Raw genomic sequence first — 16,977 nt, forward strand, 5'->3', positions numbered from 1 at the left:
CCAGGCACCCCACTGGAACTGATACAGTCTGAGGAGGAGGACACGGTGGGGCCGTCCCCCCTTTACCAAGAGGCTGGCAAAGGGGCATCTCCCCCAGAACTGCACACAGGGTGGCTGGGTGCTCCCATCCCCGGGGTGGCTCCTGGCAGCAGTGATGGGGTGACTGCAGCCGAGCACTGGCGCTCTCGCCACCGCCGTGGCCGTAAGCCGCTTTATGTGCGCGGCCGCAGGGAAACTTCCCCGGGGATGGCACGATGGCGTGTGACTGGGCACGTGGCACACGGGGGGCCCACGCTGCTGTGGCACGGGGTGCAAGGGACAGACTGGGGCACGTGCGTGACTGGTGTCGACACTGGCACCCCCCATCCCAGGGGACATGTGGGTGACTGAGGAAACGGGGACAGAGCCAGGGCTGGCCAGCAAAGGGACGTGGTTGGCCACGGTCCCACCACAAGCCACGTGTCCCTGCAAGGGACCTGGCACCCGGAGGCCAGCGGGCAAGGGACAAGGATGGCGCAGCCAGGGCCACGTGCTCGCGGCTGGCATGGGGGCTTAGACCAGGCTGCTGCCCCAGGCTGCTCATCCCCTGGTCTCGGCGGCGCCAGGGGGGTTCGTTGGGGTCCCCGCGGGGTGAGCAAGAGCTGGAAGGAGCCCCAGCGACACGCGTGTGTGTGTCCGCGCGTGCGTCTGTGTTCCCGTTCCACCCTCCTCCATGCTGGGGCGATGCCGGCGGGAGCGGGCGCGTTGGAAGGACACAGAGACAGGGATGCTGAGCCAGCGCTAGTTCAGTGTCGGTGTTTATTCGTGTGACACTCAGGTCAGGGGGACGGGAGCAGGGGACGGGGGGACATGGGGAGAGACATCTGCGGTGGGGGGAGGCGAGGGGGCTGGCGAGGGGCCGCCTAGCACGGGGAGGTCCCGGCGGCGTTAGGGGCACTCGGATCTCTTCAGGCTCTTCTCCACGTTGCCGGCCTCGTGCGTGACCTTGCAGGCGTAGGTCTCGTGGCTCTTCCAGTCGGAGGCACTCAGCGTCAGGTAGCTGCTGGCCATGTACTGGTTGTTGGTCTGCCGCTGGGGCCGGCTGGTCTCGATGCCGCTGGAGAGGGTACGGCCGTCGGCCATCCAGGTCACCTGCACGGCGCCGGGGTAGAAGTCTCCCAGCAGACACACCAGGGTGGCTTTGTTCTGCGTCGAGAGCTCCTCGGAGGACGGCGGGAAGAGGTTGACGGTGGGGAAGACCTTGGGCTGACCTGCGAGGGGAGAGACGGTGGTGCGGGGTCATGGGGGAGCCTGTGCCCCGCCACAGCCCCCTGCCTGCCCTGCCTGCCCCAGCTGGCACTGCCCAGAAACTCCCCGCTCCCCCCTGAGCTCAGAGTTTATAGCTCTAATGTATTTAGATTTGGGATACATTTTTTTATACATATATATATATATATATAAAATATAAATAAAGATATGTGTAATACACATACATCCCATATATACTTGTATATATGTTATATATACTATATGTATATATATGTGCACATATACACATTATATATTAAAGATATCTATATATACAGCTAACATACATCATATATGTGTATGTTATATATTACATATATAATATATACAATATACTACATATATAGTATATATCATTATATAATTATGTGTATAATTATATAACACTTATATAATACATATTTATGTATTTATATATTTTTCATATATAAAATACCTATGTTATATATAACATACATATTCATATGTATGTTATATATATTATAACATATATAATATATATTACATTATATATAATATATGCTATAATATATATTATATATGTTATAATATATATAACATACATATGAATATGTATGTTATATATTATAACATATATAATATATATTATATATAATATATATACTATATTATATATAGTATATAATTATATATACTATATATAACATACATATTTTTATATGTGTTTATATTATAAATATATAGAACAGAATCTCTGGTTAGTTGCCATAAACCCATTTCTTTCCTTTTGAGAGGCAATTTTTTTAATATATCAAAGTTTCAAAGACAAACCGTCCTGTTTTCTGCCCAACTCTACTTTCAGACACTTTCAGACTTGTCTCAGAAAAAGTACAACTAAGAATCACCCGAAAGAAGTCAGAGAAAAGATATTTGGTATTTCTGAGGTGGTTCTGCTGCCTCCTCAAATGTACAATGTCTCTATCTCTATTTCAAAATCAGGTGGACTCTGCCATTAAAACCTTTCTGCTGAAGAAATTGTCAAACTACATTTTTCTCGGTCTTACGCACTTAGTAATTTGGTTCAGATTGGGATTTTTGGCCAAATTCTTCTAAAAATTACAAAGACAGACAAACATTGTTCCCAGCAGCATTTTCAACTCAATAATCTCCATTTTTAACACGGCTTACCTGGACAACGAGCTCTTTAATATGCCCCTGAAAAATTTGGCTTAAGGTCCCGGGGACATGCCATTTTAACACAAAGTCGGATGCGACTGTAGCCTGCTCGCGGCCAAAGGACGGGCTGCCATTTCGCAGCGCCCGCACCCTCGGCTGTGGGACGCCACAGAGAAGACCCCGTTCCTCTCTGAGGGTGACAGACTTAGTCCTCAGGACTAAGAGTTGAGGACTTAGACCTTAGACTAATGACTATTTTCTTTAACAAAGACAAAAATTTACTTTCTTGGAGACCTAAACCTAAGTTTCTGAAATAGGGTCCCTGAGACCTCAGACACGTTTCCTGGCCAAATTTTATGTCTTTCAATTGAGAAAATACCCCCCAATCCTCCATGGCGCACACCAGAGACCTCCAAGTCCGCAGGGACAAGACACAGCCTGCAACTCTGCACCTAGTGCCCATCTCTGAACTGGCGGCAGACCCCAGCCCAGCGCCAAGTCCGAGAAAAAACCCCAAAATGACCCAAAAATCGACAAAATGTCACAATTTCGCGGTGGGGAAGAAAAGACCGAGAAGAAGTCGGCGACTCACCTAGGACGGTCAGCAGGGTCCCGGCCCCGAATACACCACACAGTGATACAGAGCCATGCAAAAACCTCCTGCCTCCTGGGAGGAGCAGTCCTGGGCCCCCGTGGACGTGGCAGGATGGGGGCGATGGGACAGAGACGCCGCAATGGACACAGCAGGATGGAGGTGATGGGATGGAGATGCCCCGATGGACGCAGCAGGATGAAGGTGATGGGGTAGAGATGCCCCGCTGGACGCGGCAGGGTAGATGTGTGGTGCTGGACGTGTCCCGGTGGATGTGGCAGGACAGAAGTAGCAGGACAGCCGTATGGGGACGACTGTGTGTCCTTGCTGGAGGGGCCATGGGAAAATGGATGGCCTTGGTCCCACCGTCCTGCATGGACTGCGTTGGCTGGGCTCTCCAGAGCTGTGGCTGCGTCGTTGGCCGCTCCAGGGACACACTGGTACCCAGGACCGTGCGCCTCGTACTCGTTACAAGCCCATGTCCCTGCCTGCGGTGTGGGGACGTTAATCCCGGCTGAGGAAGGGCTGGTGGTGGCTTTGGGTGCCCCTAAGGTGTGACAGGCAGCACTTTGCCTCCACCTGCGCTGCTGCCGTGCAGGTGACTGTGGGCTGCCCTGGGGGGCACTGGCCACCATCCTGACACCCCTCAGGCCACACCGTGGCTGCAGCTGGGGCAAACAGGGATCACTGGCCATCGGACGGTATGTGTGTGAGTAAATCGCGTGAACAAACCATCCGTCCACCCTTCCCGCTGCCCAGAAACACCAGTGCTGGCGTAGGTGCTGTGGCTTCACGGGGGACCCCCACCTCCCTGAGTTTGTGCCACCCTGCAGCCTGGCCCTGGTCTCCGGGGCAAAACCGAACCCCAGCACAGCTCACGTCCTTACCTGGGCAGGATTTTCGGTGCCTGGCGGGCGGGCGAGCCTCCTTGCAGCAGCTGTGTCAGGGTGCCCTGTGCTGGGGCAACCCGTGGCAGCGGAGCGGTGCAGCCCCAGCTGCCGTCCCGCTGCGCCCGCTGCTGCGCTGGAGCTCAGCCCTGCGCTCGGGGGTGGCCGTGGAGCGCTGGACCATCCCGCCGAGGGTGGATAAGCACTTCCCTTTGTCACACCTGGCATATCGGCACCGGCAAAGGCACTGGTGAGGGGTTGGCTCCATTGTGGGGGAGTTCAGACCCCCCCTGAGCCAACGAAACCCACCGGCCACGCCAGAGGATCAGGCCCTGGAATGCTTGCTGAAGGCACCTATTGCTGCATCAGGGGGTGATAACCAAAGGCCAAATTCACGGGGGTTTTTATATTTGCCCTAACAGAGCTCAGCACAGGTCTCAGTGCTTTGTGGCCCGCCTGGTTTGGGGGGGCCGCATCTGCAGGCAGAGGGGAGGGCTAGGTGCATCAGCCAGCACTGGGCGCTGCAGAGGAGCCCTGGCCGGCTGCTTTCTCCAACTTAATTTAGCTCCCACCTTTGGTGTGGGAGATCAAGCCAGTGCCTGGGACCAAACTGAGGGCTAGTGCAGCCCCAGTGCCTGAGGTGTGCAATGGAATTTGGGGCAGGAGACCGGGGAGAGAAGGCAGCAGCCAGCTGGGGATACTGGAGGACCAGCTGCAAACCATTGCAGGGCAAAATGCGCCAAGCCAGTGAGCTTAAGGTGTGAGAGCGAGCGGTTGAGGTCTCACCGATCAGGGTCATGTTTTGCTGCAGGGTCGTGATCATATTTGACCAAGGAGGAAGGACTGGGAGATGTGGATGCAGGGCCAACACTACCTCAGGGTTTATTTGGATGATGCCCAGGATGGGGCAGGGCAGATGGGAAGGATTCAGGCACAGGGAGAAGGAAGGGCCCATAGAGATGGCAGAGACTCGCACAGAAGGAGAGGACAGGGATGGGGCAAGCGGTGAAGCACCGAGCTGGGGAGTGTGATGCTCCAGGGCCAGGGTGGTCCAATCCCCATTGGGGTTAGGAGCACTCGGATCTAGTCAGGACCTTTTTGATGGTGCCAGTCTCATGGGTGACCTTGCAGGCGTAGGTCTCGTGGCTCTTCCAGTCGGAGGCACTCAGCGTCAGGTAGCTGCTGGCCATGTACTGGTTGTTGGTCTGCCGCTGGGGCCGGCTGGTCTCGACGCCGCTGGAGAGGGTACGGCCGTCGGCCATCCAGGTCACCTGCACGGCGCCGGGGTAGAAGTCTCCTATCAGACACACCAGGGTGGCTTTGCTCTGCGTCGAGAGCTCGTCGGGGGACGGCGGGAAGAGGTTGACGGTGGGGGAGACCTTGGGCTGACCTGCGAGGGGAGAGACGGTGGTGCGGGGAGGTGGATGTGGAAGGAGGAAGGTCTTTAAAGTGTGGACACGGCTGTACCCATGGGGTTTTGGTCCTGGCTAGTGTCTTTCAGTACAGCTCCTACCACCAGCAAAGGAGCTAATAGCTCAAGGTCTCTGCGGTCAGCTTATTTTCTTAATGTTCAGCCTAGCAAACTAAAAACACCAGTGTCCTGGTTTCAGCTGGGATAGAGTTAACTGTCTTCCTAGTAGCTGGTACAGTGCTATGTTTTGAGTTCAGTATGCGAAGAATGTTGATAACACCGATGTTTTCAGTTGTTGCTCAGTAGTGTTTAGACTATAGTCAAGGATTTTTCAGCTTCTCATGCCCAGCCAGCGAGAAGGCTGGAGAGGCACAAGAAGTTGGCACAGGACACAACCAGGGCACCTGACCCAAACTGGCCAACGGTGTATTCCATACCATGGGATGTCCCATCTAGTATAGGAACTGGGAAGTGGGGGTGGGGAATCACCACTCGGGGACTGGCTGGGTGTTGGTCGGCGGGTGGTGAGCAATTGCCCTGCGCATCATTGGTACATTCCAATCCTTTTATTACTACTGTTGTCATTTTATTAGTGTTACCATTATCATTATTAGTTTCTTCTTTTCTGTTCTATTAAACCGTTCTTATCTCAACCCACGAGTTTTACTTCTTTTTCCCTATTTTCTCCCCCATCCCACTGGATGGGGGGGAGTGAGTGAGCGGCTGCGTGGTGCTTAATTGCTGGCTGGCGTTAAACCACGACAACCAGCCCTGGAGGTAAGAGGCCCCAGCTGTCTGGAGGACACCCAGCATGCGTGCCTGCAGGATTCCCCGTCACCAGCATCCCACAGCTCGGCCCTGTGCCACGCACGCGTGCAGCTGTAGCCAAGTCTCAGCTATGCTGCTTTTTGGAGGCTGAAGAGGCAGCGATCCTTCTGAGTGCCATTGGGAAATGAAGAGGCAGCTTTGTCCTCAGCCAGCGAGCCCAGCCCATCTGCTCAGACTTGAAGCCTTCCACGTCAACCCCCTATGTATTTCCTCATCATACCATAAAGCATACCCGGGAGCTTCTCCTTAGGAGAAAGAGGAATGTTAAGAAATTTCTGTTTCATAAACTCCAATATAATCTGGCTGTCTGGCAAATATATGGATATACTTTTACCCAGTAACTCCTACACTCAGACAAGTTGAACGAGACCCACAGGATCAGTAGAGGGTCTGCAGATTTGAAAGCACCAGAAATGTTTTGCGAGCAGCAAAGCTCAATTAGCCCATAAAACATTGTTTCCTCCTGTCAAGGAAAGTCACGTGAATATGTTTCAGTGCAGTTAGACAGATGGAGGACATGCTACCATAACCAAATGGAGAAGTTGAAGAAGGAAAAAAACCAACACCACAAACCCCAGAAAGAGCCCATACAGCCCCCAGCACTGGAAAGACCATGTGTGAGCATTGGACTGACTTACTGAGGACGGTCCCCTGGGTCCCACTGCCAAAGAAATAAACTCAGTGACACATTGCTGTGCAGAAGGAGCCCAAGCAGCTTCTTATGCTCAGCCAGCAGCCCCTGTGCCCTGTCAACATGGTGAGGAGGCAGCCGGGCTCCCAGCCACTGATGCAGCTTGGGTGGTGCTGCTTGCTGGGGATGATGGAGTAGGGATGGTATTTGTGCATCCTCCCCCCGACCCGTCTCTCCCAAGGGACATCCAGCAGCTCTGCCACCGTTGGCCAAGGTCTTGGCTGAAATCGCCTGTCAGTCTCCCTCCAAACAACTCCCATATAAAATGCTCGTTGACTCACAAGTTTTGGTGAAGGTCCCCCTCAGTTTGGGCCAGTCTGTCTTTGGTGGCCTTAGGATCAGTCCCACCTTGTCCCTGGGGAGGGAGGTGGCAGCTCACCGGGTCCAGCTTCTCCCCATTTGAGCACTGCAGCACTCGTCCCCGGGCTGGTCCGTGTGGAGATGCCAGAGATGCGCCGAGCGTGGGCAGCGTGGTCTGGGCTACGGGCAAGCCGGGGCCAGGGGGGTGCAAGGAACATGAAGTAAAGGGCAAATGAGAGCAGCAGGTTCCAGTCCATTCGTGTGCTGAGGGGGAACAAATATTACTGCCAGGGGGAGCGCAGTGGAGGGCAGGCAGCCCGTGTGCTGCTTGTCCTGCCCTGGGCACCCTCCTGCCTTCGGGAGCTGAAGATGGACGGTGCCGGAGGAGCCTTCAGCACCAAGTGGAGCACTTAAACCCATCTCACCTGGTTCTGCCAAGGTGGTGGATGCTTCCCAAGGCACCGGGGGTGGAGGATGGTGCTGCTCCACCAGCTAAGCCAGCTCCGGAGCAGCCGGGAGGAGCAGCACGGACAGAAGGGGATGGCAGACATCATATATTTTCCTTGCACAGGAGACAGGGAAACCGCAGGTTTGTTCCAAGCACCCTGCCAGCAGTGTCCCCTACCCACCCAGGAACTCAGCTTTCTGCAGTGCTGCCCGGGCCCATTTTGCATTCCCCAGGCTTCTACTCCTGGTAGTGCCCTAATCGTCCCTGCCTTCACAGCCCTTGGAGCCACAGCCCTCAGGTGAGGGCTCCCAGGAGCATCTGCCAAGGGCCAAGGTTTGCAAAGGGGCTTGGAGAGGAGGCATCAAAGGCTGTTGGTAAAGAGGAAGAGCTCGGACTAGCAGAAAAAAGCATGCAAGGGATGCGGGTGCCTACATACAGCTGCAATAGCCAAGGCAAAAATGAGCCAGGATGGGTTTCAGCTAAGACCGATTAACTTCAAATTCCCCAGGGAAGGCTTGGCTGCTGCTTTGTAAAGTATTGTTCCAGCGTGGTGCCAATCTCACAGGGCACCGGGTGCTCGGCTCAGAGCAAACAAGCTCTTGGAGCACTGAATTTCAATAGCGCCAACTTAAATTGAACTTGAAAATATTCAAATGCTGTGGTTTGTGCAAGTGGTTCTAGAAAGAGGCAGTCAGTGAACCTCCTGAGTCACTAGAAAATAAATGATGCTTCAAAGATTTTGTGGTTTGAGGCACTTTCTGTTTCAGAGGTTTGGTTTGCCTCCGGATAGGCTTATGCATTGGTGCAAAGACTGAAACTAGGAAAAAAAAAAAAAAAATCACTGAAATTGTCTGTGCAAAGCATTTAGCTGAAGCCAATGCCATCTACTGTGGATGACCAGTTTGTGAGCATTTCTCAGACTTTGATGGGGTTTCGGTTCCATTTTAGGGGACGACAATAAAGGGAGAACAACGTTCAGCTTGAAAGTCCAGCTCTTCTCCTTGGAGGGAGGTATGGAGGAGAACTGATGCCGTGCTGGATGTACCAGGGGTGTTGGTCCTTCAGCACCTACCTGGCACGTGGCCTCGGCGGAAGAGGGGGCAGGTAAGGGGGTGCTAGTCACAGGGAAGGCACTGGGGAGGCTAAGCATGGCTGCTGTGTCCCAGCTGCCAGGGCTGAGAAACGGAGGCGATGCCAGGCACTCTCGGCTGCTGCCACACGGCTCACCCAGACATGCCTGGAAGCAAACAAGAAGGGAAAGGGTAGGATGTGCCAAGCACCCTTGCAGCATAAACCGTCCTGAAACTGCCCTGGCATGGCTTGTGCAAACACCTACCCCCAGAAATCGCTTCCTTTATGGGCTGAAATCAGCAATGGCTGGGGGGAGCTGGTGCCCAGTGCCCCAGGGCTCCTGGCGCAGCTGGGCTGGGAGGAGGACAGGGGGAGACGCGGCAGGGCTCTGGGTGCCGGCCAGGGAGCACAGGGGACCTTGGACCCGCAGTGTGGGGCAGGGACAAGGCTGCTGGCCATCATCCCCTCCTCAAACAACCAGGGACAGGCACAGACCTGTGGCTCTAAGGGACGGCTGAGCCAGTACACCAGGGACAGCCACTAGCAGGGCCATGGTGGGGACCTGCCCCACCATCAAATGGGGACAGCACAGACTTCTAACTGGCTCCTGCAATGGTGGGAAGTTTTTGTATCACTTCCCCATTGCCCTGTGTCACCGTGGGAGTATTGCTGCTGCTGCTGCTATGGCCACCACAGTAATAGAAAGCCTCGTCCTCGTCTTGGACCCCAGTGACAGTTAATGTGCTGGTCGTGCCGGACTTGGATGCGGAGAATCGTGAAGGGATGCCTGAGGGTCTCTTGTCATTCCAGTAGATGACAGTGACAGGGGGATCACCAGGTGCCTTCTGCTGGTACCAGCCAATAGAACTGTTGACATTAAACCCGGAGCAGGTGATCCTGACAGTTTGCCCCAGGCTCACTGACACGGAGAGCGGCTGAGTCAGAGCTGCCTGGACCAGGGAACCTGGAGAAGGAGAGGAAAAGACAGGGGTCAGCCAGTACCCCAGGAGCACAGCCCTCCCCGGGCAGTGGGACAGGGCCACTGTGCCCAAAAGCCCCAGCCAAGCGCAGCGAGTCTGGCCACGGCACCTGAGCTGTGGGCCAGCACAGCGAGGAGGAGAGGGGCCCAGGCCATGGTGCAATCCCACCAGCTCTGCGTCCCACGACGATGGGGCTCCTTCGCTGACTCCAGCCCCCTTTTAAGTCCCTGCCTGCCTGGGGCATGGCCCCTCCATGCAAATCTGATTCAGCGCTGATGGCCAGATCCTGCCCGTGCATCTCTCCCCACCTCCCTCCACGTTGCACAGGGATCGCGGCTGCCATCAGCAGCCTCGTGCCCAGCCCAAGAGCAGCTACACCCATGGGAAATGCCCCCCCACCCCGATGCCTCCCTGTCCCCTACGACGCCAGCCCCATGATGCCTGGTGCACAGAGAGCACGACGGGCACGGGCAGGGCAGGGCTGCAGGGGGGCTGTCTCCTTGCAGGCAGCATGGAGGGGACCCCCTGGAGCAGAGCATGTGCCCCATGGCAGGAGCCGCCTACGGGCACACGTGCTGCTCCAGCTCCGCATCCAAACAGCAGCAGTGGTGGCAGCAGCAGTCGGCACCCGAGGGGCCCTGGGGCAGCAGTGGGTTTGCATCTCACTTACTTCCCCAGTGCTGGGAGTCACCACGACCCTGATCAGCACTGGTGTCGCAGCCAGCACAGTAAGAGACAGCCTCTGGCTTGGCTTCGACCCCAGCAATGGGTAATGTGGCCGTGGAGAGTGGCACGTTCCCAAGTGCTGTACCTACCCTCCCCAAATGACAGGGGACGCGCACAGAGCTGGGGCTCCAAGGGACGGCCAAGCTGGGCCACCAGCCACAGCCACCTGCAGGGCCACAGGGCATGGCCATGGTGGAGACCTGCCCCAGCATTAAATGGGAACAGCAGAGACTCCTAACTGACTCCTGCAACGGTTGGAGGTTTTTGATTCACTTCCCCATTGCTCTGTATCACTGTGGGACCATTGTTGCTGCTGTCGTCACTACCACAGTAATAGACAGCCTCGTCCTCAGCTTGGACCCCAGTGATGGTTAACGTGCCTGTGGAGCCAGACTTGGATCCAGAAAACCGCAACGGGATGCCCGAGGGTCTGTTGTTATTGTAGATCACAGTGACGGGGGCACTGCCAGGAACCTTCTGCTGATACCAGCCATAGCCGTAGCTACCCCCGGAGCAGGTGATCTGGACGGTTTGTCCCACGTTTGCTGAGACCGAGGGTGGCTGAGTCAGCGCTGCCTGGACCAGGGAACCTGGAGAGGGAGAGGAGAGAGGGGAGAAGACGGGGGTCAACCAGTGCCCCGCCAGCACAGCCGTCCACGGGTGCTGGACGGGGCCCCTTTGCCCGACGTCCCCAGCCGAGCGCAGCGAGTCTGGCCACGGCACCTGAGCTGTGGGCGAGCACCGCGAGGAGGAGAGGGGCCCAGGCCATGGTGCAATCCCACCAGCTGCGTGTCCCCACGACGATGGGGCTCCTTCGCGGACCCCAGCTCCCTTTTAAGCCCCTGCCTGCCTGGGGCACGGCCCCTCCATGCAAATCTGATCCCGCGCTCGTGGCCAGATCCTGCCCGTGCCTCTCTCCCCACCTCCCTCCCCGTTGCCCGCCCAGCCCCACCACCCCAGATGCAGCGGGGCTTGTCCCCGGGCACAGAGCAGAGACACGTCCCAGCTCAGAGTGCGAAACACGCCAACACGGACCTCCTGTCCCCAGCCTGGGCCAAGTGGCCGCAGGGCCAAAGGGCGCAGGAGAGCTGGGCTGCTGGGGGCAAGGGGAGACTTGGGGGGCAGGCAGGTCTTGCAGCTCCCATTAATGGCACTGGGACAACATCAACCCCCAGTACTTCTCACCCCACTTTCAGCATCCCGTCCTACGGTTGTCCCAGGCTTCTATGGAACCCTCTTGCTCTGCTGCCTTCCTGCCCTGGCTCTTCCCCTGCCAGCCCAGGACCACCGCTCAAGGCCTTTGCTCTTCCCAGGCATCCCCTCCCCAGCACAACGGGAATCGTCTGGCATTGAGCCCTGGGGCTCCAGCTCCGTGAGCTGGTCCCAAGGCCAAAAGGCCGGCGCTGGGCAAAGGCAGCCAGGACCAGGGCAGCCCAGGGGCTCTGCTCGCAGCCGTCGGGGCAGACGCTACCAGCCCTGCTCCGACCCAGGGCACAGGGATCGCGGCTGCCATCAGCAGCCTCATACCCAGCCCAAGAGCGGCTGCACCCGTGGGAAATGTCCCCCCACCCCGATGCCTCCCTGTCCCCTACGACGCCAGCCCCATGATGCCTGGTGCACAGAGAGCACGACGGGCACGGGCAGGGCAGGGCTGCAGGGGGGCTGTCTCCTTGCAGGCAGCATGGAGGGGACCCCCTGGAGCAGAGCATGTGCCCCATGGCAGGAGCCGCCTACGGGCACACGTGCTGCTCCAGCTCCGCATCCAAACAGCAGCAGTGGTGGCAGCAGCAGTCGGCACCCGAGGGGCCCTGGGGCAGCAGTGGGTTTGCATCTCACTTACTTCCCCAGTGCTGGGAGTCACCACGACCCTGATCAGCACTGGTGTCGCAGCCAGCACAGTAAGAGACAGCCTCTGGCTTGGCTTCGACCCCAGCAATGGGTAATGTGGCCGTGGAGAGTGGCACGTTCCCAAGTGCTGTACCTACCCTCCCCAAATGACAGGGGACGCGCACAGACCTGTGGGTGCAAGGGACGGCCAAGCTGGGCCACCAGCCACAGCCACCTGCAGGGCCATGGTGGAGACCTGCCCCACCATCAAACGGGAACAGCAGAGACTCCTAACTGACTCCTGCAACGGTGGGAGGTTTTTGATTCACTTCCCCATTGCTCTGTATCACCGTGAGACCATAGTTGCTGCCGTCGTAGCCACCACAGTAATAGACAGCCTCGTCCTCGGCTTGGACCCCAGTGATGGTTAACGTGGCTGTGGAGCCAGACTTGGATCCGGAGAATCGTGAAGGGATGTCTGAGGGTCTCTTGTCGTTCCAGTAGATCACAGTGACGGGGGCACTGCCAGGAACCTTCTGCTGGTACCAGCCATAGTAGCTGCTACCCCCGGAGCAGGTGATCTGGACGGTTTGTCCCGGGTTCGCTGACACGGAGGGTGGCTGAGTCAGCGCTGCCTGGACCAGGGAACCTGGAGAGGGAGAGGAGAGAGGGGAGAAGATGGGGGTCAGCCAGTGCCCCACCAGCACAGCCGTCCACGGGTGCTGGACGGGGCCCCTTTGCCCGACGTCCCCAGCCGAGCGCAGCGAGTCTGGCCACGGCACCTGAGCTGTGGGCGAGCACCGCGAGGAGGAGAGGGGCCCAGGCCATGGTGCAATCCCACCAGCTGCGTGTCCCCACGACGATGGGGCTCCTTCGCGGACCCCAGCTCCCTTTTAAGCCCCTGCCTGCCTGGGGCACGGCCCCTCCATGCAAATCTGATCCCGCGCTCGTGGCCGGATCCTGCCCGCGCCTCTCTCCCCACCTCCCTCCCCGTTGCCCGCCCAGCCCCACCACCCCAGATGCAGCGGGGCTTGTCCCCGGGCACGGAGCAGAGACACGTCCCAGCTCAGAGTCCGAAACACGCCAACACGGACCTCCTGTCCCCAGCCTGGGCCAAGTGGCCGCAGGGCCAAAGGGCGCAGGAGAGCTGGGCTGCTGGGGGCAAGGGGAGACTTGGGGGGCAGGCAGGTCTTGCAGCTCCAACATCCCCCCCACGGTTTTTTGGGCGCAGACGAGCTGTTGCCCATACCAGGGATGGAAGGAGAAGTGCTCGCCCAGGCTATTGTCACTGGGGTCGAGTTTTGGGGTCCAGCTGGGCCTAGCTAGGCTCTCCCATGGGGAAATGGCTGGGAAAAGGCAGGAGTACAGGCCTCATTTCCATACCTCTAAGGTCGTCAGCTGAACGTTATCTGTGACTGATGAGCACCCAGGACCTTAAAGTTGAGCAGGCGAGGGAACTGGGGCCAGGAGTGGGGCTTGCTGGGGAGCACACAGTAGCTCTCCCCCCATGATGACCACAGGGTGCTTGGTGCAGCCCTGCCCATGTCCTTCTTGTCAAACCCATGGCGTGTGGCCCCCCCACCCCACCGTCCTGGGCATAGAGCGGGGCGGATAAGGCCACCCGGGACGCAGCTGCCCATTCGGCAGCACCCAACACCACAAACGCAAACCCTGTGCCCCTACCCAACGCCTGGCTCCATCACAACCCCACCGTCGTCCCCTGCCCTGTCACACTCATGGGGAGTCTGGCAATGTCACTGCTGAAAACAAGCAGCACCTCATGACATGGAGGACCTGGCACCTTTGTTCCCAGCTGTAGCCCCTGTCCCTGGGTCCTGCAGCGGGACGAGGACGGGGTCAGGGTGCTGGGCAGCCCCTCGCTGTCCTGGGGCCACGGTGAAGCATTGCCCAGGGCCAGGGACTGCCCGGGGGGCCAGAGGTGCTGGGGGGCTCCTGCACAGGCTGAGCATGAGCCCAATGGGCCGGCACTGGGCAAGCACAGCCGACGCTGGAGTAGCCCGCGGGCTCCTCTTGCGGCACGACAGAGCAGACCCCGCCAGGGCTTGAAGGCAGAGCTTTGGTCCAGCTCCCCGGCCCATGGCACGTTCCCAACTCTCGGTGCTGGGGCCGCAGTTTCGGCTGAACCCCCCGGGGGCAGCTGGGCTGGGAGGAGGGCAGGGAGGCACCCGGCAGGGCCCTGGGTGCCAGCTGGGGAGCACGGGGGGGAACTGGGCCCTGCAGAATGGGGCAGGGATGCTGGGGGCCGTCGCAGCATTTCTTTCCCGAGAGGGTGGTCAAACACTGCAACAGGCTTCCTAGAGAGCTGGATGATGCCCCAAACCTGTCAGTGTTCGAGGGGCAATTGGACAATGCCCTTAACAACAGGCTTCAACTTTTGGTCAGCCCTGCAGTGGTCAGGCAGTGGAACTAGATGATCGTTGTACGTCTCTTCCAACCAAAATATTCCATTCTACCCTATCCCATCCTGTCCTGTCCTGTCCTATCCCCTCTCCACCCAAAATGAGAGGGGATGGGCACAGACCTGGGCTCTAAGGGATGGACAATCCAGGACACGAGGCACAGCCACCTGTAGCACAGGGCAGGGCCATGGTGGTGACCTGCCCCAACATCAAACGGGGACAGCAGAGAATTCTAACTGGCTCCTGTGATGGCAGGAGGTTTTAGTATCACTTCCCCGTCACCCTGTCTAACCATTGTTGCTGCTGTCCACGCCACCACAGTAATAGACAGCCTCGTCCTCGGCTTGGACCCCAGTGATGGTTAACATGCTTGTTGAGCCAGATGTAGATCCGGAGAATCGTGAAGGGATGTCTGAGGGTCTCTGATTGTCATTGTAGATGACAGTGACAGGGGCACTGCCAGGAACCTTCTGCTGGAACCAGCCAACACCACCGCTGCTGCTACTACCGGAGCAGGTGATCTGGACGGTTTGTCCCGGGTTCGCTGACACCGAGGGTGGCTGAGTCAGCGCTGCCTGGACCAGGGAACCTGGAGAGGGAGAGGAGAGAGGGGAGAAGATGGGGGTCAGCCAGTGCCCCACCAGCACAGCCCTTCCTGGGCAGCGGGACGGGGAAGAGACCCCTGTGCTCAAAGGCCCCAGTTGGGTGCAGCAAGTCTGGCCAGGGCACCTGAGCTGTGGGCGAGCAGCGTAAAGAGGAGAGAGGTTCAGGCCATGACACAATCCCACCAGTCCACATCCCCCCAACGACTGGGTGGTGCCATGGACCCCGACTCCCTTTTAAGCCCCCACCTGCTCAGGCACAGCCCCTCCATGCCAATGTGGCCCCACAATGTTCCCTGGCAGCTTCTGTCCCAGTGCTCCCCCTGCCCACTGCAGGCACATCTCTCGCCCACCAAAGGCACCAAGATCACGCGGGGCTGCCTGTTCCGTGGGCCACTCAGCTGGGAAAACCAGGTCCAGCAGCGCTCCGGCCTCTGCTACTTGTGGAGCATGAGGGCAAACCCCAAGCTCTGTGCACCGGCGCAGAGCTCTCCACACCACTCTTCCCAGACCTGCCTCTGCCTTTCCGTGCTGCCCTAAGCAGGAGGTGGGATGAGTCTGCCAAAGCAGAGTCCTTGGGCATCTCTGACAGAGCCCAAAATGTTTCAGGGCCGCATCTTAGGAAGACAACGGCAGCTTCCCGTCCTCCCTCGCAGCCCCCTCACACCAAATTCCAGACCCCCTTCACCTCTTAGAAGCATAATGATCAGGACCCGCATGCCCAAGGAAAGGAATTTATTATTCTATGGCCATTGTTTTACAGAAGAGCTTCAGTGCCAAGCTACCACCACCACCCTCTGTGACTCCCTTAGGCCAGGAACACAGCAGCTCCTCCTTAGACACAGGGTATTTTCCACAGGCCTCTTAATCAGCAGTTTCTTCTGCTTCATCTGCGGGTTGGGAACCAAGACTAACATTTTCTCACAAGCTCACGAGCAGTAGAGCGATGCGGCTGCTCTACAGCCCAACACGCCGCAGCAGCAGCACCCCCCCGTGGCCTGCCTCTCCTTCGACTTCACTGGAGAGACAAGGAATGCAAGGCGGGGAGAAGCCAACGAGCAGGTCTGAACGTCATTCAGTACTTCTTGAAGTCCATTCTTTCTACTTTCACATCACCCTCAATCAGTTGGTATACATAAGTCACAACTGTGGAAGCCTGGATGTCCATCAGTACAAACGAAGGGATGATGTTCCTGGAAAGAAAACATACTTTGTCAATCTTCCCGGTTAGCTCAAGCTTCTTGCTATTACAGACCTTCTGCTTATGTATTCTGATACACTGCATTCCCAAGGGCTGCAGGGATCTGGGAAACACTGCAGTTTGCGGGTACTGACAACAGCGTCTCAGGCAGACTTACACTCAGCCTACAACAGCCCTTGAGGCTGCTCAACAGCCTATGTCGTGTCAGGCTCGGGTATTTAAGCCGACAGTGCCTCCAGAAGTCTGATTTCCTGCCAAATATTAGCATGCAGCCTCTGGGAAGACACCAGAAAGCAAAACGCCTTTGAGAAGTTGCTGCAACTCACCCCTCTCTGGGCCCAGGAAGCAGCCCCCGACACTCCAGTGCTGGGCTGCCATGCCCAACACATGGGCCAAGACAAACCCTGGGAGCAGGGGAGCCCTGCTGCGTACCCCGGCAAGGGAGAGGGCTGGGCTCCTGGCGAGAAGGCTACCCAACAGTAAACGAACACACAGCACCAGCGCCAACATCACATTTTGCAGGCAGGAGCAACCGGGCGCACCACAGCTCTGCGCTACCAGAAGCTGTG

General features: G+C 57.5%; 2 protein-coding genes across 2 annotated transcripts; both read right to left on the reverse strand.

The window, feature by feature from the left end:
- Window positions 1–774: 774 nt before the first annotated feature.
- LOC142037321 (immunoglobulin lambda-1 light chain-like) lies at window positions 775–13,032 on the reverse strand. The gene is made up of 4 exons (XM_075041618.1): window positions 12,968–13,032; window positions 12,544–12,834; window positions 3,017–3,049; window positions 775–1,250 (listed from the first exon to the last, which is right to left on the reverse strand). Exons 1-4 carry the CDS (start codon window positions 13,011–13,013, stop codon window positions 928–930), a joined length of 693 nt encoding a protein of 230 aa, XP_074897719.1. The 5' UTR covers window positions 13,014–13,032; the 3' UTR covers window positions 775–927.
- LOC142037323 (immunoglobulin lambda-1 light chain-like) lies at window positions 4,971–11,149 on the reverse strand. The gene is made up of 4 exons (XM_075041619.1): window positions 11,082–11,149; window positions 10,661–10,948; window positions 6,781–6,819; window positions 4,971–5,293 (listed from the first exon to the last, which is right to left on the reverse strand). Exons 1-4 carry the CDS (start codon window positions 11,125–11,127, stop codon window positions 4,971–4,973), a joined length of 696 nt encoding a protein of 231 aa, XP_074897720.1. The 5' UTR covers window positions 11,128–11,149.
- Window positions 13,033–16,977: the final 3,945 nt, after the last annotated feature.

The sequence above is a fragment of the Buteo buteo genome, chromosome 11, assembly GCF_964188355.1.
Source record: "Buteo buteo chromosome 11, bButBut1.hap1.1, whole genome shotgun sequence".
In the NCBI taxonomy this organism is placed as follows: domain Eukaryota; kingdom Metazoa; phylum Chordata; class Aves; order Accipitriformes; family Accipitridae; genus Buteo; species Buteo buteo.

What these genes read in the sequence shown, in the direction of transcription:
- LOC142037323 (XM_075041619.1), bottom strand. Translation starts at nt 11,127, where the DNA reads ATGGCCTGGGCCCCTCTCCTCCTCGCGGTGCTCGCCCACAGCTCAG. An exon ending in GGTGCTCGCCCACAGCTCAG is followed by an intron (nt 10,949 to 11,081) that starts GTGCCGTGGCCA and finishes CTCCCTCTCCAG; the next exon opens with GTTCCCTGGTCCAGGCAGCG. An exon ending in GACCCAGGGGACCGTCCTCA is followed by an intron (nt 5,294 to 6,780) that starts GTAAGTCAGTCC and finishes CTCCCCTCGCAG; the next exon opens with GTCAGCCCAAGGTCTCCCCC.
- LOC142037321 (XM_075041618.1), bottom strand. Translation starts at nt 13,013, where the DNA reads ATGGCCTGGGCCCCTCTCCTCCTCGCGGTGCTCGCCCACAGCTCAG. An exon ending in GGTGCTCGCCCACAGCTCAG is followed by an intron (nt 12,835 to 12,967) that starts GTGCCGTGGCCA and finishes CTCCCTCTCCAG; the next exon opens with GTTCCCTGGTCCAGGCAGCG. An exon ending in GACCCTGCTGACCGTCCTAG is followed by an intron (nt 1,251 to 3,016) that starts GTGAGTCGCCGA and finishes CTCCCCTCGCAG; the next exon opens with GTCAGCCCAAGGTCTTCCCC.